The sequence below is a fragment of the Pimephales promelas genome, chromosome 6, assembly GCF_988280905.1.
Source record: "Pimephales promelas chromosome 6, fPimPro1.hap1.1, whole genome shotgun sequence".
Lineage (NCBI taxonomy): Eukaryota > Metazoa > Chordata > Actinopteri > Cypriniformes > Leuciscidae > Pimephales > Pimephales promelas.
This window is the reverse complement of record NC_142774.1, coordinates 29,971,038-29,994,212: the sequence shown is the minus strand read 5'-3', so window position 1 is coordinate 29,994,212 and position 23,175 is coordinate 29,971,038. Positions and strand designations below refer to the sequence as shown.

General features: G+C 35.5%; 1 protein-coding gene across 5 annotated transcripts; it reads left to right on the top strand.

Annotated features, from left to right (window-relative positions):
- The first annotated feature begins 702 nt into the window (after positions 1-702).
- marchf1 (membrane-associated ring finger (C3HC4) 1) lies at positions 703-22,915 on the top strand. 5 transcript variants are annotated; one of them, XM_039692320.2, is made up of 8 exons: positions 703-993; positions 1,123-1,398; positions 13,718-13,768; positions 13,863-13,942; positions 14,989-15,666; positions 17,404-17,584; positions 20,294-20,429; positions 22,433-22,915. In XM_039692320.2, exons 2-8 carry the CDS (start codon positions 1,309-1,311, stop codon positions 22,747-22,749), a joined length of 1,533 nt encoding a protein of 510 aa, XP_039548254.2. In that variant the 5' UTR covers positions 703-993; positions 1,123-1,308; the 3' UTR covers positions 22,750-22,915. The 5 variants fall into 5 exon arrangements, with proteins under 5 accessions (XP_039548254.2, XP_039548262.2, XP_039548231.2 ...); XM_039692328.2 differs by having other exon boundaries at positions 20,294-20,441; positions 22,466-22,915; XM_039692297.2 differs by having other exon boundaries at positions 20,294-20,441.
- The last annotated feature ends 260 nt before the right edge of the window (positions 22,916-23,175 follow it).

Sequence of the window (23,175 nt, the reverse complement as noted above, 5' to 3'; positions counted from 1 at the left end):
AAGTCAGCAATTCTGACTTTATAACACGCAATTGTGACTTTATATCTTGCAATTCTGACTGTATAACATGCAATTGTGACTTTATATCTCGCAATTCTGACTGTATAACACGCAATTGTGACTTTATATCTCACAATTATTACTTCATATCTTGCCATTGTGTGAGATAAAAAGTCGTAATTTTTTTTAAATTTTTTTTATTATTCAGTGGCAGAAACAAGCTTCCGTACTTTTGAGCTTGAAAATTTGGTCCGTTTTTTTTTTGTTTGTTTTTTTGTTTTTTACCATGGGTTGGCATAATCATGGGTTATTTGTTTATGTTTCACTGTTTGTGCTTTGGGTTAATACTGATCAGTCATAGTCCGCTTCTGAGATTTCACATTGTACATTTGTAAAGCAAAGGTTAATATTCTCATTTGCATACGTAAAATGCCTAAAGTCTTTTTGGTCTGTTAAAATTGTTTTGACCTACACAATTCCCATAGCTACCTAGGAATAATAACTTCTAAATTTTAAAATGTAGAACATTTTAAGTAAAAGGAATAGGTGCCCAAAATGACGAGTTTCTGCAGCTCATGAATATTTAACGAGGCTGAGGACAAATCCATTTATTATTGGTTGTCTGTTTCATAGACTAGTACTTCCAGTATAATTTAGTTTTGCAGCATAATAAGTCTATATAAGCTCTCCTCAACTGTTTGTTTTAAATGAAACATTTAACAGTTCAAATGTTACCAGCTAGTTTGCTCGGTCCAGTGTGTCTTCCCATGTTCGTGTGAGCGTGTGTTTGTGTGTTACAGTAGCCGAGGTTGTGTGAAGCCTCTGGGGTTGTAAGCTGATTAGCTTGCTGCTCCATCCCACGCTAGTCCTGGAGGGAGGAGATTTGGAGCTAAAATAACCCCTAAGTCCTCTCAGCAGCATGTTTACAGGTCACGTTAACAGACGTACACACACACGCACGTTCTCAAACTGAGGCATCACTGCAGCTCTCAGGTAGAGTACAATTTAAATTAGCTTTTCTGTCTGTCTCTCTCTGCCTGTCACAGATCACAGGTAAAACAAGAGAGATTGGCTGAAGCTTTTTTTGGGATGTGACTCTCTGGATGTTTTTCTCTGTTGCAGCTGAAGTCTGAGATCTCAACCAGGATACCTGAATTCATGCATGTATCTGTCGGAGCGTGGATACGAGCTCTGGAGCGGGTCATATTCTTTGTTTCCATGCCGACCCACAGGATGATGTGAGTCGGTTGTCTTTGGTGGGCTGAAGGTAGTGAGGTATCCCGCAGTCCCGAGCACTGCTAGGCTAGCATGCCTGTGCATCAGATATCAGTTGTACCCATCACTAAGGAGAATGGCAACAGCTCCAGCCGGAATAAAGACAAGAGTAAAGAGAATGAGGCAAGTACCCATTATGTGAATATGTAATGTATGTGGAGTTTTCATAACAAATACCATAGTTTGTTTCATAGCAATAGTTATCTTGAAGGTATAGCCATCCGTGGTTTTCCATGTGGATACTATAGTGTGAAAATACAAGTTGGTATTTTAATGGATTCTGTGGAGCAATGATACATTTTCATTAGGGTTACTGTTTAGATTGGGGTCAAGTTGAAGTTGAGAGTATTGTTATGCAATAAGATTTATGATACTTAGTTTGCATTATAGGTTAGTCTGTGAGATTTAAATGGCAAAAACAATGTGAGGATAAAAAAGACTCAATCTTCTAAACAGAAATAAGAGCCTAGAGCAGGAGCTGGATGTTTCAGTCTATGCAGAGTCATTGTAAATCACACATGCTCTTTCTTCACATTGCTTCAGCGTGTATTTGTTTTAGCTGTGTCAGTTTTTGTAATATCCAGGACATTTTTATGATGTATGATGCACATCTACAGTCCATTCGCTGATGGCCTGATGCAAATCATACTCAAAAATGGGAAATGCTGTCTAAAGTCACCAGCTCCAATCCCTTTGAGACACTAGATTTGCCAAATATTTTCAGGATTGTGGCATCAAATCTGTAATATACTCAGAGTTTTGTTTTAGACACTTAGTAGTTCACTTAGTCCATCATATCTGTGAAATAACCTGTATCAATTTTGTATGTACAGAAATTATAAATGTTATTAGATTTTTTGGTTTTCTGCACACATAATTAGACTGACACTGCTGTTCAGTTTTTTTTTTTCAACTTGTCTCCGAAACAGCATGAAAAAGTAAAGCAAACTCATTGATTGTGTGTAAATGTTTGGCTACAGTTAATCTTCAGTATGTTTTGGCAGCATTATCCAGAAATAATTTAGCCATTGAAAGAACACTTTTTGGACAGATTTGTTGCAAACATCAGAATATATTGTTGGATGGCCTAGAGAGTGCACTAGTTGAACAGTCCTATGCAAATTTCTTTGTATCTTGAGTAAACGTGGTCACCCAGTGGTCTTTCGCCATCAGATGTACTTAATAACATGCTCTTGTCCTAGACCCTTGTGTGTTGGTGGTGTGCGTGTGTTGGACATTGCTTTGCTGCACTCTGAACCAACCAACATATTCATGAATGGAAGATACTGTGAAAACATTTGAAAACATCAGTTTTCATGCCAATGAAAGAACACAGTTTAAAGTGAATGTAGCCATTTTGATATTTCATATAACTTGAAATTACTGAGTTTAGAAATGTGCCTTTGAATCATTTGGCTGAAATGAAGGACCTATTAAAATATAAATATACTACATAAAAGATGTACATGTATTGAATGATATAGCATGCCCTAAAATTGCACGATATCCTGAATTTAAGAATTGGCTCCCTTTCAATAATGAGTCTCGCTTTAAATTGACCGTTCCCCGCTGGAAGTTGAATTGGAATTTTAATTTGGAATGAAAGATTAGGAATATTAGTACATAGCAGTATTTATTATAAATGATTTATTCATGCACACACAGTATATATTGTTTAAACTTAATGTGCCCTCGTATTCTGGGTAACACTTTATTTTGATAGTCCACTTTAGACATTCTACTTACTATAAGTAACTTTTCAACTACATGTCAACTAACTGTCGTGTTAGAGTAACACTTTATTTTGTTGGTCCCCCAACAGACATTCAACTGACTATAAGTAACTTGGCGACTACAAGTAAACTTATTCTTCTAACCCAAAGCCTAACACCTAACCATTACCTAACAGTCTACTGACAGTCTACTATAATATACTAATACTCTAATGAGAGTTAGTTGACACGTAGTTCACAAACTTCACAAACTTTATCACAAACTTTATTACAGGCTCCAGGCCCAACAACAGTACATACACCACACAAAAAACAAGAAAAAAAAAAAAAAAAAAATACATATACAATACACCCTTTTTTCCACAAAGATCTTAAAAGGCACTTATACCAATGCTTCCATAGGTGTGATTGGTATCGGACTGAGCTACACCTGGGACTTGTGAGCCTTACTATAATATAGTTTCGTGACTCATTGAAAAGTTACTTATAATTAGTAGAACGTCTAAAGTGACAATCAAAATAAAGTGTAACCGTATTGGGTAATCAAAATAACTTGCAACAACTCTTCTCTTCTCTTCTCTTCTCTTCTCTTCTCTTCTCTTCTCTTCTCTTCTCTTCTCTTCTCTTCTCTTCTCTTCTCTTCTCTTCTCTTCTCTTCTCTTCTCTTCTCTTCTCTGAGGATGTGTTTACTGGCGTGAGGGCAGGACAAACTATACTTACATTAGATCACAGTAATAGCAAACCACACTTCCTGATCAGGTTGCCATCACAGTTGGCATCACAGGTCTAGTGTGTTGTTGTTATTTTGTACTAAGGTGTTATGGTTTGTATGCCACTGCATTCAAGTTAATATGGCATTCTGTGTGGTTTCTATGTGACTGCTTACTGATCCTAAGTCAAAAGAGCAAGTCTCTATGAAATTCTGGCCCCTGGATATACCTATTTAAGTATGGTTTTGAGTTATAAGACTAAGATTTTTCATCAGTTTTCTTCTATCATTCATGTCAGTAGCACATGGTGTATAGGATGAATTCTTGAAAGCATTATTATCACCTATCAAAAACTGAAGACTGAGCAAACAGTTGTTAGTTATTACTTTCTTTCTAGAATGGTTTTACTTAGTATGGAGACTCTCAGACCTCCCATATGTTGTAGGTGTACTGTTGCGTGTGATGTGCATTTCACGTGTACCATTTCTGTGAATTAGCCGCTCTTTCTCTCTTTAGCGGGTGTCTAATCCACTGTGCTCTCTGCTGGAGATGTCACCTGTGATCACTCTCTAACACACATACATAAGCACATTATCTTGGCACCATGATGGGCCCCTGGCGGCCTTCCCTGACCTTTTCTCTTTAAACTAGATTCTACATAGTACGAGACATCGACAAAATTCTATCTACTGGTTATTATAAATTTGATTATTGGTTAAAACAGTAATATTGTGAAACTTTATTTTAATTTACTGTATTTTAATGTAAATGATTCCTGTGAAGACAAGGATTTTTTTAAAGCAATTACTTCAGTATGCAGTGTCACTTTTATTCAGCAAGGATGCATTAAATTGATCAAAAGTAACAGTAAAGACATATATATATATATATATATATATATATATATATATATATATATATATATATAAGATGTCCATTTCAAATAAATGCTGTTCTTTTTAACATTCTATTAATTAAATAATACTGAAAAAATGTATAACGATTTTCACAAATATTAAGCCGTTCAGTATTAAGTCCAACACATTGAAAGTTGATATATATATATATATATATATATATATATATATATACATATGTATATATATACATATGTAAATATATATATTTGTTAAATGTCAGTTTTAATGATCAATAATATCTAGCCTGAAAGGTATAGAAGCTACAATGAGACATAAGGCAAACAATTCAAACATAAGTAAGCTCTCTAATAGGCTATAAAGTTAAAGTTAAATAGTCTAAAGTTATGAAATTTCACTTTGCCCTAAGCCAAAATTATTTTTTTTGCCAAATACAGACAAGAACGCATATTGAGAAATGGCTATCTTCTTCTAGATGGGCAAGCAAGAAGTGAACTGATCTGGTCATGTGACCTTTCACTAAAGTTACATGACATTAATAGATTTTAATCAATTTTGTCATTTAAATGTTGTCATTTAAATATTTTGTCAGTTGCATTTCTTGCCCAAAGTCAATAACAACATTTTTAGAGCTTCCAGAAATAAGAAAAAAGTTGCAGTCACAATTCTGACCGGTGGGATTAAACGTGTTTAGGTTAAATAGGTTCAGTGTTGTGGCTCCGTTTATTTTGTCAACATTGCTCCCGACATGCTTATTGGCAGCTGTTGGTTTGTACTGTGATTGATGCAAAGATATTAGTTTGTCATATGGCACCTCATGGCATTTTGCAGGTGATTATAAAATTCAAGATTATTGGTAAAACAGTTTTGCTGGTAGGATTGATAATCATATAATCTGATTGTTTATTATATAATGACTACAGAAAGAGTTAACTCAACACACTGAGTGAGGCATCTGCTCCATTAACTTTAATTTAAAGAGGCCCCATTGTATCTGGACCAGCAAAATATTCTGTGTGAGAACTAGTTTGTGACCAGGTGAATCCCATCAGCTCATTATCCCATAATGCACCTGTGTCTATAGTTAGCTTTTGAATGCCAGCTAGAACCAGAGCCTCTTAAACAAACACAAATCACTGGGGATGGTCACCATTGTATATGCACCTGCACACATAAGTTTGTATGGATCCAACACTGACAGGTTTATCTAAAATAACAGCTGTTCTGAAGCCAAAAGGCAGAACTTCAGATGACAGAGCTAGACAACTACCTCAAACATCAGAAAAATATAAGTGGATCTAACGCTGAAACTATGTGTTAGCCTATTTCCATAGGTATTTAAATGAATGGACGACCAGAGACAAACCACTTAAAGATTATACCTCAGAGAAGCAGCTTGAGCTAATCCAGCCCTGTCTAGCACATAAACATGCATGTGTGAGCTCTTACATGCATCGGCCTTTGGAGCAAGCAGAGTCGATCGCCAGTTTCGTAGCTTATAGAACATACAGGGGTGAATTTATGGGTAAGTGAATGTCAGTTTCAATGTTTCTGGTCGTATGATTGTAGATTATTGTTTCATAATTGTAAATGTAAAGGAGATGAGTTTTACGAAATGATGTACCTTATTATATTTGTCTTTGGCTTGCACATGAGGGCTCTACTGATAAAAGTATTATGGCATGGCTTTCAATTAACTTTTCAGTTAAACTGCTTGTGTGGTATTACTGAAATTGTAAATCCCGTTTTAATCCTTGCAGTTTGCAAAACAAGTGACTAACTACATTTGACAACTACTAAACGTATCCAACTTTACATGTAAGCTATATAAAAACAGATAGTTGGTAAATGTATCTGTATATTGGCTTTCTACTAAGTTTGAGGGCACATTAATCAAAAGTGACAGAAAAGACATTTATATTTCAATAAAATAATGTTCATTAACTTTCCATTCATCGAAAAATCCACAAAAAATTTGCGGTTTACACAAAAATATTAGACAGCACAACTGATTGATGATAATAATAAGAAATGTTTCTTGATTTTATTAATTCATTTTTGTGGAAACCATAATACATTTTTTTTTAACAAATAAATGTTTCTAAGTTTGAACATATGAAAGTTCAAAAGAGAATTTATTTTAAATAGAAATGTTTGTAACACTGTACAAGACTTTTCTGTCACTTTTGATAAATTTCTTGCTGAATAAACAATTTCTTTATAAAAAAAAAAGTGTTTACTGATCCCAAAGTGTAGTGTATATCATCTTACATTTGGTTGTGTCTTCCACATGATCATTACATTTACATTTATTCATTTAGCTGACGCTTTTATCCAAAGCAACTTTCATTTGCTAAATATGTCAGAGGTCACACGCCTCTGGAGCAACTAGGGGTTAAGTGTCTTGCTCAGGGACACATTGGTGTCTCACGGTGGATTCGAACCTGGGTCTCTCGCACCAAAGGCTTGTGTCTTATCCATTGCGCCATCACCACCCCACATATTTTTTTTTACTGCGCCATCACTTCGCCATCACCATGATCATGTTTATTTTATGTTGTTGTTTTGTTTAAGCAATGATATAACATGCCTTTCGATTTAAATTTAGGAACTGACTGGAGAGACAAACAGTGGTAATGACCTTTAAACCTTGATCTTAGAACATTGACTTGATCTTTGAGCCTAAATCGTATTTAAGGGTCAAGGCTAAAAGATATTAAGTGTTCCTCTAGTCTAGACCTTTACAGGGAATTTAGAATGTTCTAGTAGACTCATTCTGGTCAACATTTACTGTGACCTGGATTCTGTAAATTAAGCCAAGACAGGAGCATTTTATTTCTCATGTTTGTTCTCAGTCAGAAGCAGTAGTAGAGATTTGAAAAAATTGTAAGGGTACATCATATCAGAAACTTTGTCAGAGCCCTCAGTGAGATTTATATATGTTTGTTTTAATAGAGCTCTGTAATAAGCAACCATATATACTGTACACTCTAAAAATGATGTGTTGGATTTACTTAAAATTTATATGCACCATTTTTGCATCAATCCGACTTAAATATTTGAGTTCACGCAACATTCTTTACTTAAAAATATATGCATCACGTTACATAAATATTTACATAAACCTTTATTATATGTACTTAAATATTTGAGTTCATGTAACATTCTTAACTTAAAAATATAAGGAAATTCAATTTAAAAGTTAATTTCTTGACCAAAATTGCAATAAACGATCGGGTGTACCTTAAGTAAAAAAAAAAAGGCTTTTTTTTGGCTGGAAAGGCATCACGGGAAATTGCATATATGTATTGCAAATGTAATGCTCGATTTACTTAATTTCAAAGCAATTATTATAGTAGTTGACATGACTTAGGTTTTTTCGTTTTATTTATGCATACATTTAAGTTCACCTAGTAACTTATATTTTTGTGTTACACACACTATATGTTAAGTAGGGGTAGAAAAGTAATTTTTTTGTGTTTAATCTAATTACTTTTATGAGTAATGGTTGTTCAGCCAATGAATCATTTTTTAGAGCGTACTATACTGTATACAACAGAAAATTGGTAATTTGTGAATTCAAACAGTCAGAAGAACCGTCATCCTAAAATGCTGGGTTGTTTGTTGGGTCAAATATGGACAACCGTTATATTTTTTCATTTTATTTTCTAACGTAACGGTTGGGATTGTCCATTTTTGACCCAAACGTGGGTTGAAACAACCCAGCATTTTTAGAGTGTATTATATAGCAGACTGCATAGATAAGGAGAAACCATCAATAAAAAGGTCATATTACCCGTGTGGTCAGAGTATAGAAATTCTAGACTGGATGAATGAGCACTATTTTTCCAGCGAGGAACCAGTATCATCATTCAGAACAGAAGCTAAGGCTATTATGTAGAAAGTGAATCCATTATGTGCATTACACACCACTTGAGTCGAACTCTAAAGCCCGTGGAAAGCGTCCAGAATAGTAATTTTATTTTCCTCAGATGTTGCTCTTTCAAAACTCAGGGGGTGTAATGGATTTTTTAGTTATGTTGTTTTAGTTAAGTGTCAGCTTAGATGGTTCTCCATAAAATACCTTAGGAAAAATAAAAACTGGTACATATAAGAGACAACTGTTGAAGGAGTAGCAATATAGAGCAATAAAATGAATTTTCGCTTAGATGAGAAATGTTTGTGTTTTTGTTGAAATCTCTGACTTTCGAAGCAGACTTCTGCTTCTTGGCAAAAACCATGTTTGGTTGAGTGGTTCATTCTGGACGAACTCTAGGGACCTCTGGGAATGCTGTGGTTGGAGTTCAGGTGTTAACGCAAACATGATCATCATGTTTGACTGATGTCAAACAATCAGAGAACATGTTTATAATATGATTTTCCGTCAAAGAATGCATTTGCATTTGCATGCTCGCTGAAAAATAACCCTGCGGGTGAATTAAATATTTATGAACTGATCAGATGTTGGTGTCTGTTGACTTTCACATTAATAATTCAGAGCTATATAGTGTCGAGAGAGAACAGAGCTCAATACTAGCCTTTACATCAGCTAAACTACATAGATATTTTCTTTTTTTTATACAAAAAGATTGCAAAGTACTGGAACTTTTTGCTTAAATTTAAAGTTGTTATATTAATCAGCTAGGTCTATTGTAATATATATAGATATACATATCTATATATAGATATGTGTGTGTGTGTGTGTGTGTGTGTGTGTGTGTGTGTGTGTGTGTGTGCGTGCTCTTGTATGTTAGCTTGAAAGAAAAATGGTTAAGTTAATAATGGGCCAGGTGTGGACTAGAAACAAAGGTGGACCCACCAAAAGCCCAGGAATCAGCTCTGCCTGAGGCACATAGACCTTATTCAGAGCAGCGCCATGACAGGTATGAAAGTGAGGCTGTGAGGGATAGACTAACCGTGTTTCCAATGGCATCCGCTGTAAAAAGCTGAATAAAGCGGCTAGATTACTTACAATTTTCCACAGCTTACATTGTTGGGAGTTTTTTGTCAACTGACATTTCTTGGAAAGATATTTTTCCAGTGTTTCATAAGCAAAACAATCCGAAAACACATTAAATAACAGTACAGCCCATTGAAGAGATGCATGACTATCCCTCACAGCCTCGCTTTCATTCTCATTAAAAATCAAAGATGGCGCTGCCGTGAATAAGGCGAATGGAGGCAATAAACGCTAATTAAGCTTAATACTTTTTGTATATCGAGATTTCCTTAGATTTCCACGACGCATGCGCGAGAATTGTGATCTGCTTACTTCAGATAGCAATTCTCGCGCATGCGTTGTGGAAATCTAAGGAAATCTCGTTTCTGGCCTACAAGGAAGAAAAGAAATAGTCGAATAAACTCGTTATTTTTGTTTGTTTTTTCGCACAAAAATTATTCGCGTCGCTTGATAAACATATAGTTGAGCCACGGTAGTCACTTGGGATGTTTAAACATTTTCTTCATTGACTTTCTGGGCCGTCAAGAGGCAGTCCCTTAGGCAGCCAATGTGGTAGTTATACAGCTCTCAAATTTAATCAAAAATATCTTCATTTGTGTTCCGAAGATGAACGAAGGTCTTACGGGGTTGGTACAGCATGGGGGTGAGTAATTAATGACTTAATTTTCATTTTTGGGTGAACTAACCCTTTAAACCCATTTGTCGAATAATTCACTCTTTCTGCAAAACCTTGAACAAGTTCAGGCAGTTAAACACCATTTGCAAATCTCATGCACTTTTCTCACTCACTCACTTTTCTCACTTTCTCAAACACATTCTCACTCACTAAAACACATTTTGCACTGTGATGCACTTGTGTGGCAAAACGGTAAACACAAGTGGCAAAAGTTAAACAGAGCTACAACGCGGTTGTCATCGTTTACACAAAACGACTCAAAATTGTTCACACTTGTTTCTAATGATGTGATCAAACCAATTGTGAGCGGAGAGAGTTTGGCTGTGTCTGCAATCGTATAGGTCCCTACTATATAGTAGGCGAAAAAACGTATGTGAGAAAAGTAGTATGTCCGAATTCACAGTTTCTCCTATAAGAGTAGGCAAAAATTACCCAGATGACCTACTTCTCTTGGCAAGAATCTGAAGAGTGTATTTGATGGACACTTTACTATCCCATGAGGTCATGGGAGATGATTTTTGAATGACAGTGAAGCAATGCAATTGACGCTGGTAGGTCACATGATAATAACAGCATCGCGAATGTAGTACATCCAGATTACATTCATACTACTCACATTCATACTATAATTTTTAGCGGTCGTAATTACTTATTCAAAATAAAAAAATATTGTCGGTTTAACTTAAAAAAAATTAGTAACCAGGTTGCCTTAAAATTTTAAGCTTATTGAAATTGAAAAATTGAGTTAATACAATGTAGGAGATTAATTTAATCACCAGAAACTCAAAATATTATGTTATCTGAACTACATAAATTATTTAAGCTGATTTGACAAAAGAAAAAATGTTGTGATTAAAAATCATGAAAATATATTTTTTACAGTGCACCTACTCAAGAAAGCATGCATTTCGGATGAGGCCTATGTGTAAGATGTGGTGGATGATGAGGAGGAAGAGGATGAGGATAAGAAAGAGCAAGGTGTGATGTTGGACAAGGTTCTCAGGTTGGACAAAACATGAAAACGTGATGCTGAGGCAGAATCTCTCATTGATTTTGATTTTGCAGTTGTACAACTTTTTTTAGTGTACTGTAACATACTTTTCATTTAGAGTTTTCCTTGACCTTCTGGGCTTTTGGACTACTGCATTTTTTCAGTATATGCAAGTGCTGAATATTCAGAAATTCAATACTATACAATATATTCAATTCAAGAATACTATACTCGCAGTACATAGAGTATACAGTGTATTCCCCTTACTAAGTTGCGATTACTGTACTTTTTTTACGTAATTGTAAAATTAGTTTACTGTATAATTTTTTTTGTGTGTGTAACTACATCCTCTGGATGCTGTGTTCTCCATTTTTTTGATGTTGGTTCTAATGAAAGCTCTGTAGTATTTACGTATATTGACTGATATGTGTAGGATTTAGGGTTGCCAACTTCAGAAAAAGAAAATATGTGATAATCATGGTTCTTTAGGACAATAAGGGGCACCCAAAATATTTGTACTGTATCACACACGCTGTGTCCGAAAACTACACTTAAACCACTACTCCCTACCCCCTATGTAGGGGGTAGGGAGTAGAGCACTATATAGTGAGCTCACCAGCATAATAGAAACACCACTTTCGGACACTACTCGATTGTCTCTCGGTGCCGTTGATTACATCTGTGGTGCCGAGCCGGCTTTGGGCTAAATAGATTTTTTTTAAATAAATACATATTATATTGAGCTTATTTCTCCAAATTTAAAAACTAAAAGTCATTTCTGGCCGTTTCTGTCATACGCTACTCCACACATGATTATAACTTATTTTTACAATCAGCGCAATGCATGATGGTATGTAGGGCTTGGGTTAGTGACCATCGCTTGTACACTACTTTTCAAAATGTATTCTGGGAAACATTGAGTGGACTATAGGGTATAATAATCATCACTGTACATTCGGACAGCTCTACAAAATGGCAAGCTCACTATATAGTCCACTATATAGTGAGTAGTGGGTTATTTCGGACACAGCAGCAGGGTTTGTCATTTCAGTGTCTGGAGTTAAGTATGTGTAAAAAAGGTTCTCAGACATAAACACATTTGTTTTCACATTTATTTATGTACAATTTAATTCTAAAACTAATTTTAATGTCATACAAAAAAAATCACATTACACACAAATCAAATAATAGCATTTATCTTAAATAAAAAGCTTTTGTAACATTATACACTGACTACATAGCAAAAGTTTGCGGTCAGTAAGAATTCTAAAGGTTTTTTTTAAAAGAAATTAAACAAAGTAGCTAATACCCTACATTTATTCAGCAAATATGCATTAAATTAATCAAAAGAGACAGTAGCGACATTTCTAAAGCTTTCTATTTCAGATAAATCTCCTTTGAAATTTATATTCATCAAAGAATTCATCAAAATAACATTAATTATAATCAGAAATGTTTCATGAGCAGCAAATCACATCAGAATATTATTCCCTCAGGTAGATTGCATGTTTTCTTGCATGGCTGGATGGATGTTGGACTCATGAACAATAATCACTTTGTTTGAATTCACCAAAACTGATTTGCCTAAATCAAAACCCAGTCAGTGAAAGAGATTTGCCGTTAGCGTGAGTACGGATTGAACCGGAAAACGACCAGACAGCAGAGGATTCTGCAGAACATGTTTGCGAATCAAACAATGATTTCATCCCAAAAGAATGATTAATTAGAGTTTGTTATTCATATGGTCTGATGCGCATGATGGTGGACTGTGATTGGATAATGACCGCCGGTGTCGTGATGATTCTCAAGTGGCAACCCTAGTATGATCTGAAAGCTTTGTTTGATTTTGAGAACAGGTGAAATGGTTTCCAAAACAAGAGAAGAGTCAGTGGTTTTGTGAATGTAGTTTGAAGATTTGGTTTTGTGTTTAAAGTTAACAATACTAAAAATAGCCGTTGTGGTCGTTAGTTTCCATGAACACACATATATGTGTGTGCAAATGGTCTTACGATGCCGCTGTTATTTTTAGTAATAGGATTGGTTTGTCTTAAAGCTGCAGTCACATTAAAGATCTGTTCAAACATGTGACCGAAACCATGCTATAAAAGCCATATTTTCTTTATTTATGTGTAATGTGTAAGAATGCCTGTAATTTCTGCTCTACTAGGTTCACCAAACTGAATTGCAATAGTAGGCTACTAAACGGGTTTTGCATATACTCCCCGTCTGCCATTTGTTCAAACAGACAAACTCATGGCATTGGTTGGACCTGTATTGTTATGGCAGAATGCTCAGACAAACACAGCAAAGTTTTATTTGTAAGTTGCTTTGTATAAAGCACTTGCAAATAAGATTGATGTGGAAGTGCCACAGGGGTCACAGTTGATTGTACACTTTAAGTTGAAGTAGTATGACTTTAAGTTGTAGTATGACTTTATGCCCTCATTGTGGATGAGAGAGCACACATATGATTAATCCTTTTTGTTTCCATCAGGGTGAGAAGGCACCTGGGCGATCAGGAAGTCGAACCAGTAATATATCTAAGGTAACACACACACCCACTCCATCATTATGCAAAGCAACCCTAATGACAACAAAATAAGTGTATTATGTTGCACTTTTGTCTCCATCTGTTTCAGGCCAGCAGTTCCACCCAAGGAGCCGCTCTGAACAGCGTCTCTCAGACATCAGTTACAGCCTCCTCCCAGGACATATGCAGGTGTGTGTGGTCATAGACCGCTGCCGTGAGATGTTCATTATTGGTGCTTTGCTCACCTACATGTTTAAAGACTTTGCACACCATGTGATTTTTTTTTTTTTTTTTTAAATAAGTTCTGGAATGTCAGTGTGTTTGGATGTAAATGTTGTGTTGTCCAAAAAGTTTGCAAGTTTTTTTCTATTTAAACTATTAAATGAGCAGACAGATATGATTTTGAACAATGAATAGAAATATTTAGCAATCTGCAATATTTCTTGGTCATAATCAAATTTGTTATTTGTAAGGAAATGTAGGCTATTCTGTTGATTATTTTATTTTTAAAATAAAATATTATAATTGAATTACTTATAAATTAATTTAAATTAAAAATAGAATAATATTTATAAAAATGTTTGCATTAAATTAAATTAAGAATGCAAAATAGAATAGCATTTTTTACTAAATTACATTAAGAATGCAAAATATTGCAATATATATATATATATATATATATATATGTAGATTAATCTATATATAGATTAATCATTTCACAGCCCTGATTTGATTAATCTCATCCAAAATAAAAGTTTGTGTTTACATAATATATGTGTGTGTGTGTTGTATAATTATTTTGTATATATAAATACACACACATGCATGTATATATTAAGAAATATTTGCATGTATATACTTTATATATATTTATACAAAATTAATATTATACATAAATTTAAATGTTTTATATATTAATAACACATTTTTCTTAAATATATAGATGCATATGTGTGTATTTATATAAACGAAATAATTATACACACTACACACACATATATTATGTAAACACAAACTTTTATTTTGGATGTGATTAATCATTTTACAGCCCTAGTATATATATATTATAGTCTTGTAGTCTCAGACTTTGTGTGTATTATGCATACCTGTGAAGGAATGTTAAAGAAATTACATTGAAGATTGAGTGTCCGTTATGTTTTCATGTCAATCATTTCATGCTCTGTTGTGTCTTCTTCATCCCTTGTTTTGTATGTGTGTGTGTTTGTGTTGTGCAGCTCTAGTGGTTACACTAAACTTGATGTAGATGGCTCAGATCAGACTACACCCGTCATGCCCATAAACCCGACCTCTGATCCCGCCGCCACCACAAAACGGCAAGTCAAGCGTCGTGTTCGAAAGCGACGGGAAAGCACCGGGTCTGTTGGGTGTGCCAAGGAGTGCGTGGGCCAGACGAGACATTCCCGATCGCATAAGCACTTGCTCGCACACCCTGACTCATCATCAGAAGACGAGCAACGCTGTAGAGAAGCTCGTTCTTGGAGTCGCGAGAAAGCAAGACGGAGACGCAGTGGCAGCCGACACACGCAAACGCATCCACGTGAGGAACGGGACGGCATTGAGCTCATGTCTGTCAACTCTAACGAGGGACAGAAAGAGAACCAGCCGCCTCTGTGCAAGGATCCCGACACCAACGCCCACAAAAAGTTGTTGTCAAAAAGGGAGGACCGTGGGGGTGAAAGCCAGGCAGCCAATCACAGGAAAGGGAGTGGGCATGGTTCTAGTAGGAGTGGAAGTGAGGAGGAGGAGGAGGAGCATATTACAAAGACCTATGAGGAGCGAGATTCAGGAGATCCAGATATGTCTGTCCCATCCCCCCGTAAATGCACTAATCCCACCAATCAAAATGGCGCCATGCAACAAGCATCCACTGATGATGAACAAGAGGTGTGCAGGTGAGAAAGCTGCACACTCCCTGAACTACTGCCTTGATCAATACAACCAATGGCCGTCCATGTACATGTATTACAGCAGGGGTTTTCAGGGGGTCTGTGGAAAAGTCCAGAGAAAAAACTGTAAAAAAAAGAAATAAGTAAATAAATAAATTAGATTAGATTAATAAAAAATGTGATTAAAATTAAAGTAGTTAGTTATTGATCTATTCAATTGATTCAGTTAAATTAAGGCCTTGTCCACACGGACACGGGTATTTTTATAACCAGAGTTTCTCCTCCTGCGTTTTAAAAAAATCCCATCCACATGAAAACGCAAAAACACGCCATCAAGCGCTGTCAAGAGCATGCCACGCCAGCAGGCGGCGATATAACCCTAACCGTAAAGCCACTTTGGCCAATCAGAAGCCTAACAAAAAGTTTTTACAGGTTCCAGTCATAGGCAGTAAAAGAAATGGACACAGCGACCCCATTGATTTCAACAGACAAGACTGAAGCCCGATTATTGCACTTCCTGTCTGATGTCTGAGCGACTGCGCTGGCTCAAACTGAGCGTGACGACAGTCTGACTGTTGAAAATCTTCTTGTAGCTGTGCCAAGACCAATCTGAATCACCTAATTGCTTAAAAACGTTGCTGAAATATTTTGTCCCGTTACTTTTATGGACTCTATTTATGGGCTTGCACCTTGACTTTGTGCCACCATGTCCCCCCTATTGCCTCATAGACTGTAAAAGATTGCCTGCGAGCTTCTTCTTCTGTCTATATGGTAATGTCTCTATTGTGCTACAGAAATTCCTGTGGTTATGAGGCAATCTTTAGCCTATTCTTACAAAAACGGATTCTACGGGGCCAAAATAATGGAGCATTTTATACATTGTTGTGTTTCTTTAGGAATAAATTATGGACAAATAAGGTCTTTGGATGCCTCACATTTAAAGTTATTCGCTGTCAAAGTGACACCAAAATGAATGGGAGTCAATGGGATGCTAACAGTAGGTGAAGTTCTGCTGCAATGGCGGCTCCCGTGAGGCTTCAACTTCTGTCTGATGGATTACCCCCTTGGTTCCAGTAGGAGGAGCGTGTGCACACACTCTGACGTCGCAAGGCAAAACCCCCGGTTTTGCTGTCTACACGACAACATTATAACCGGCGTTTCTGAAAATAATCACCCTGGCAGGGGTTTTCAAAAATGTTCGGCTTCAGTGTCCTGATTCTGCGTTTTCGTGTGGACGAACGGCCGAACTGCGTAAAAAAAGTCACGGTTATAAAAAATACCTGCGTCCGTGTGGATATGGCCTAAAATGGACAAAAAATTTGATTCATAAAAATAGATTGAAATGAAATAAATATACAAATAATTTGACAGTAAATTACTATATTGAGAAGAAAAAATATATAATAATGTAACCTAATAGAAAACTCATTTTAGATTAATTAGTGTATAAAAAAATGATCCATTTTAAATTTTAGGGTGAGGGTGCCTCACAGGAGGATGATCATATCTGGGTGTTTTATCTTATTTCCATTCATTATTTTTTATTTTGTTTGTTTTGTTTGTATTATTGTTGTATATATTTCTTTTTTTTGCCATTACTTGTTCTGTGTATAATGCGTTTGCAATATGTAAACACAATCATGCTAGTCAAGTATTTCTAAATTGAAAGATTGAAATGTAAGTGAGAGGGATGTAAAAGAGAGATTGAAGGAGCGAGAGGTTGATCTGTTTTTGCTTGTGCAGGATCTGTCACTGTGAAGGTGATGAAGAGTGTCCACTCATCACGCCCTGCCACTGTACAGGAAGTATGCGTTTTGTGCACCAGACCTGCCTCCACCAGTGGATCAAGAGTTCTGATACACGCTGCTGTGAGCTGTGCAAATATGACTTCATCATGGAGACACATCTCAAACCTTTGCGCAAGGTAACACACACATATGCAAGTCTATGAACAGCTCAGACCCTGTTTTATTGAACACATGTGGTGTTTTTAAAGATTGGAGAATATATATACTACTTAATAGTCAAATCAATTATTCAGAAATGTACTTTTTCATATATTTTACAATTACAATATACAAGAAACAATATTAGCTTATTTCATTTAGCTGTGTGACTGCCTTTGAATTTCATTTATTTTCTTGGTTGTAAAGTTTGAGAGATCCTTGAGAGAACATCCAATCATCAAATAGAGAAGCCTGGCTTCCAGTTGCAAAATAGATAGTATGCATTAAAGCTGCAGTCCGCATTTTTTCCTCTTTGTCGCCATCTCTGTTCGAAACCTGCAATTGCAGTCATTCGCGGAATTATCAACTTTACATGAGTTGTAGTTCAACACCCTCGACACGGCACAGCGTGGATGAACACAATGTTTGAGGAGAGTGTGTCTGTCAGTCACCGCACCAGTGTGAATACTGGCATTCAGAATCACAGATCTGAACTAGTAAGACGCATCCACCTTTGTTCTGGTTCTGACATTGCATTAAATCGCGCTGATTAAATTAATAACAAGTTATCATATGACGCAAAACCGTGCAAATTATACTTTGTTCTCAAATTGTTAATTTTAACAACATCAGCATTGCGTGACAACATGTAATGTCCTTCCGATATGTATCCTTGTTTTCGCATGGGTCCGGTTGCAGTCTCTTTTTTTCTGTAGCCACTCCGAAGTCCAAACGAAGTCTTTCGCATTTTACAGCGGGTGAATCTGTTGTCACTGGTGATTGTCGTTTGAACCTTTTTGGATCTGCCATCAAATTGATAAGTTTAATTATATCAAGTGCTGTGAGAAAAGGCTATAAATCTTATGTGTACAGATGTGTGCGTACAGATGTGACGTAATGACGCAAAGACATGCTTGAAGCAGATAGTTTTGAACACTGGCTGGTTATGTATTTTCTCAAATATGTCTTTTGGATAAGTTTTAAACCAAAAAAAGCGACGGACTGCAGCTTTAAACAAAAATACAGTGTCATGTTAACCATAACTGAAGCTATAAAGTCAAGCAAAATTCAACTAAAATCCCTCCCATGTTAAAATACACTACCGTTTCAAAATTTGGGGTCAGCAAGGATTTTTTTTTTTTTTAATTAAATGAATCACAATTTACAGTGAAAACATGTATAATGTTACAAAAGATTTCTATTTTAAAATAAATGCTTAAATATTTTATTTTAACTTTTTGTTTATCAAATAATCCTAAAAAAACATAATATTCAAAATTTTTCAATATTGATAAGAAATGTTTCTTGAGCATCAAATCAGCATATCAGAATGATTTCTGAAGGATCTTGTGACACTGAAGACTGAGTAATGATGCTGAATATAGATTTTTAAATATTTTCCAATAGAAAACAGTTTTATAATATCACTGTTTTACTGTATTTTTGAAGAAAAAAAAAATCAACAACATACTATACTATACAGTAATACAATGGTTGTGTATACTACGCAAAATTCAGATGTACAAGAAATCAGCTTATTAAGTCTGATGTCGTGTCTCATCATTTCTACGTCCAAACTCTCATTCTGATGCCAAAATAAAACAAAGAACGGTCCTAATATACATTCAAGTTAAGATATAATACTACAGAAAAATCATAATCCTAACATTGATTTCCATACCAAAATCCCAGATTGCCAGACTGGGATTAAATTTTTATAAATTAATAATTAAAATATAAATTTTCGAGTTGCTGTGAGCACGGAGACTGTAAACATCGATGACTGTAAACATCGTAAATTTTTAAATGCTTAGCTTAAATGTGTAATATGAATAAATACTGCTCATAAACAGCTGTTACAATTGTATTCTCAAGTGAAACGAGTTGAAGCTTGAACCCGTAAACAGTATTCTGTACATTAGTAATGGTCAGTTTAATGGTGTATCGTGTAATCATCATAATATATATATGTACAGATTAATATGGCAATATAAGCATGTTATTATAGGCCAGGCTTAAAATGCAAACTTAAGCAATATGTAATAGTCCTCTGTCCTGCTCCTAATGATGTTTGGGTTGAAAAATGTTAAAGACCTCTTCCATTGGGCATTTCAGAACTACAAAATGTCATTGTATTTAGAACAAATATAATCGAAAAGCACATATCATTTACACTTTCGTGCCTGCTTCCCAAGCTTGATCATCACACCACACTGTGCTGTGTTTCCATAGAGACGTGTGCCATCAGACTAATCTTACAAAATTCCTACACTACTCGTTAAGTGTATAGTGCATTATATATTGTGTGGCAGTACAGTACTCTTTCAATAACTTTCATAATTTTCAATATTTATGGAACAAAAAACAGTAATTTAAAAAAGAAAACTAGTTCAAATGCCTATAGAACAAACGATGAGCGAGTTACAAATATGTTTAAAGGTTAGTTTAAATTATTTTAAAAGAATTCCCTTTGAATAAGCAGTAATAATAGTGATGCTTGCCTTAGCAAACACTGCTAATAAAATAAACTGAAGGGTTATTGTGCAGATTTGTCTGAATGTGGAAATATTGTGAAGGCCTGAACACACATATCCTAGTGCTGCCACATTGTGGCTAAAAAACAATATTAGAAGGAAAGATGTTAACATTAATTGAAGTGATGCTCCCTTGTTCTGTCTCGTCTTTAGTGGGAGAAGCTGCAGATGTCTAAGAGCGAGCGACGAAAGATCTTCTGCTCTGTGGCCTTTCACCTGGCGGCTGTGGTGTGTGTCATCTGGTCACTCTACGTTCTGATTGACCGCACGGCTGAAGAGATCCGACAAGGCAAGAACAATGGTAGACACAGTCACACCCTCAACTTACACAATAGAATCAGAATGAGTTTTATTGCCATGTATGTTTACACATAATTATGAGGAATTTGTCTTGGTGACAGAACTTTTTTATACACATATAAAACTATCCAATAGTTAATAATTTTTATGTGAAAGTATAAATGTTTGCCTGAGGACATGAGGTGCAATGCAGTATTATTCAGGTTACTATGTAATTTAGCTTAGTAGCATCTAGTTATTATAGTGGTGAAATGCAGTGTTGTAAAGTAGCCTCGACTAAGCTGATTTTAAGTCATTTTTTATTTTACTCCTAAGGAATGATCAGTACTTTTGACAAAATTGGCTTAAAATTATGTAAGCTCACATGAAATGGGGGAAAAAAATATTGTTTAACATGTTTTCAGTTATTGAAATGTAAATTTTTTTAGTAAAATAAAATATAATATATGCAAGATAAAAAAGATTGAAAAAAAGTTTAAATAAGTTGATAAAAAATTAAAATAAAAAAAACTTTGCCTTGGCATCTAACTGAAAGAAGTTTAAGTGCAAAACTTAGTAATAAAAATATCCACCAATATTAACATTTTGGCCAATACCTATAATTCTTTAAATTTGAATAGCCAATAACCTATATATTACCCGATAAATGTAATTCCAAGTTTTTCTAGATTTTTTTTAAAAGCCTGATTACAAAATAAAAGTCTCACAATTAAAAGCCATGTCCCAAGCACACAATTATAGTGTTGCACTGCACATGTTGCACTGTATTTTCCTTTTTAAAAGTGATTCCAATCATATTTTAAGCAATTCAAAACCATAATGGCAAACAGTACACATCTGAAGTGTCTCAGCTGAAGGAAATAATTCATTATTTATTTGCTTTAATATAACGGCAAAATGTTCCTATTGGGCCGATAGTTAGTGAAAACATTCAAAATGAACATATATCGGCCGATATCGATATGGTGGCAGATATATCATGCATCTCTAACTTAAAAAATAACTTAAAAATAAAAAATAAAGAATTAAATATAAAAGTAATACTATAATAGTATTTAAACAATACTAAAATAGCCATGGAATATTACTACTATGATAATATGTAATTTGCATAGTGCCTTTCTAGAGCACCAAAATGGCTTAAATGTCTTTTGGACTTACTGCAAATTATGCATTTAAAAATGCATAACATAAAAAAACTGAAAAACTATTGAATGTGAAGCAGCAGTGATATATAAACAAAAAAATAATTAATCTGGGCCAAAGCTAATGTTTAAAAGTCAAAACAACTAGGGCGACTAAGGCTACGCTTACACTGTCAGTCCAAATCTTATTATTTGTGTATCCGATTGAAATCTGATTTAAAATAATTGACATCCTCATAGTGTATCGCAGATCAGATTTGCGTTCCCATGCCACTCTTTCGTTTTCCGAAATATCTGCATTGGTTTCAATGACAATGACGTTGCGTTGGTAGGCATACGCCACAAACAACAACAACCGCAACATTGGAGAGGTTTTCAATACAGATGTTGACTTATTTACAACATGGCAATGTTGACAACACAACCTTGTTTCTGCAGCAACTTTCAGCATGTTTTCTTTAACAACATCTGACATTTACATTTTACGTGGCGTAAGTCACATAAACCACTCGAAATCCAATCAGAGCATTGAGACTGAAACGGGTTTCCAGAAATGTGAATGTCAATTGAATGTAGCTCTAAACAAATTTGTTAGATCGCATTTCATGTGATTATTTTTTTGCCGTTCACACTTAACAGACAAAAATCGGATATGGAGCGTAGCCTAAGAGCCAAGGAATCATAAAACACCTAAATGTCCCTGTTAATGCAATGATATAGTGCTGTAATGATTGAATGTGTCAGTGGAAATCCCAGTGTGGGATGTGATTCTACTTTAGAGTAGCTGGATGGTAATATAGTGATATAGTGCTGTAATGCCATGCTCATACTCTCATTGCACACACAGCGTTGGTGCGTTTGTCCCCTCTCAATGCCGTAGGGGTGCTGGAGTGGCCGTTCTGGACTAAGCTCATCGTGGTGGCGGTTGGCTTTTTTGGAGGACTCATCTTCATGTACATTCAGTGCAAAGTCTATCTACAGCTCTGGAGGAAGCTAAAGGCTTTCAACAGGATCATCTTTGTACAGAACTGCCCTGAAACCGTCCGCAACGGAGAGAACAGGCCGCCCCCGGTCACCCAGAGCAACGGCACGCACGGGGCAGTGGAGGTTCCCGTACCTCAGACACAAACAAACACAGGAGATGCGGAGGTGACTCCTGTTTGATCACGGATGCTTGGTGCCCTGAAACATCGGAAAAGTCTAGTAAAGGGCTCCTCTAGGTGTATTTGACCAAAATTGATGTGATCCACATAAAATAACAAAAGCACTTTTTATTTCCCCTGTAGGTGGATAACAATAAAATTTCATAGATGTATATGAAATTAAAACATTAATTGTGTGCAATGATGTCATTTGTTATGACAAAGTGTAAAAAACATTATCTCATACAGTATAATCATATCATACCCCCAATTCATAATTACATAGTATAAGGGATTCCCCTACCATCTGAGCCGTTGAACAACCCTCATGATTTAGTCAGCAGTCATATGCCATTACAGGTTTTCAAATTTTTTTTTTTTTTTACAATTGCTAGGACACATTTCTCAATATTTTGGTCACTTTTTCAAAACTATTCGCAATTCTCCT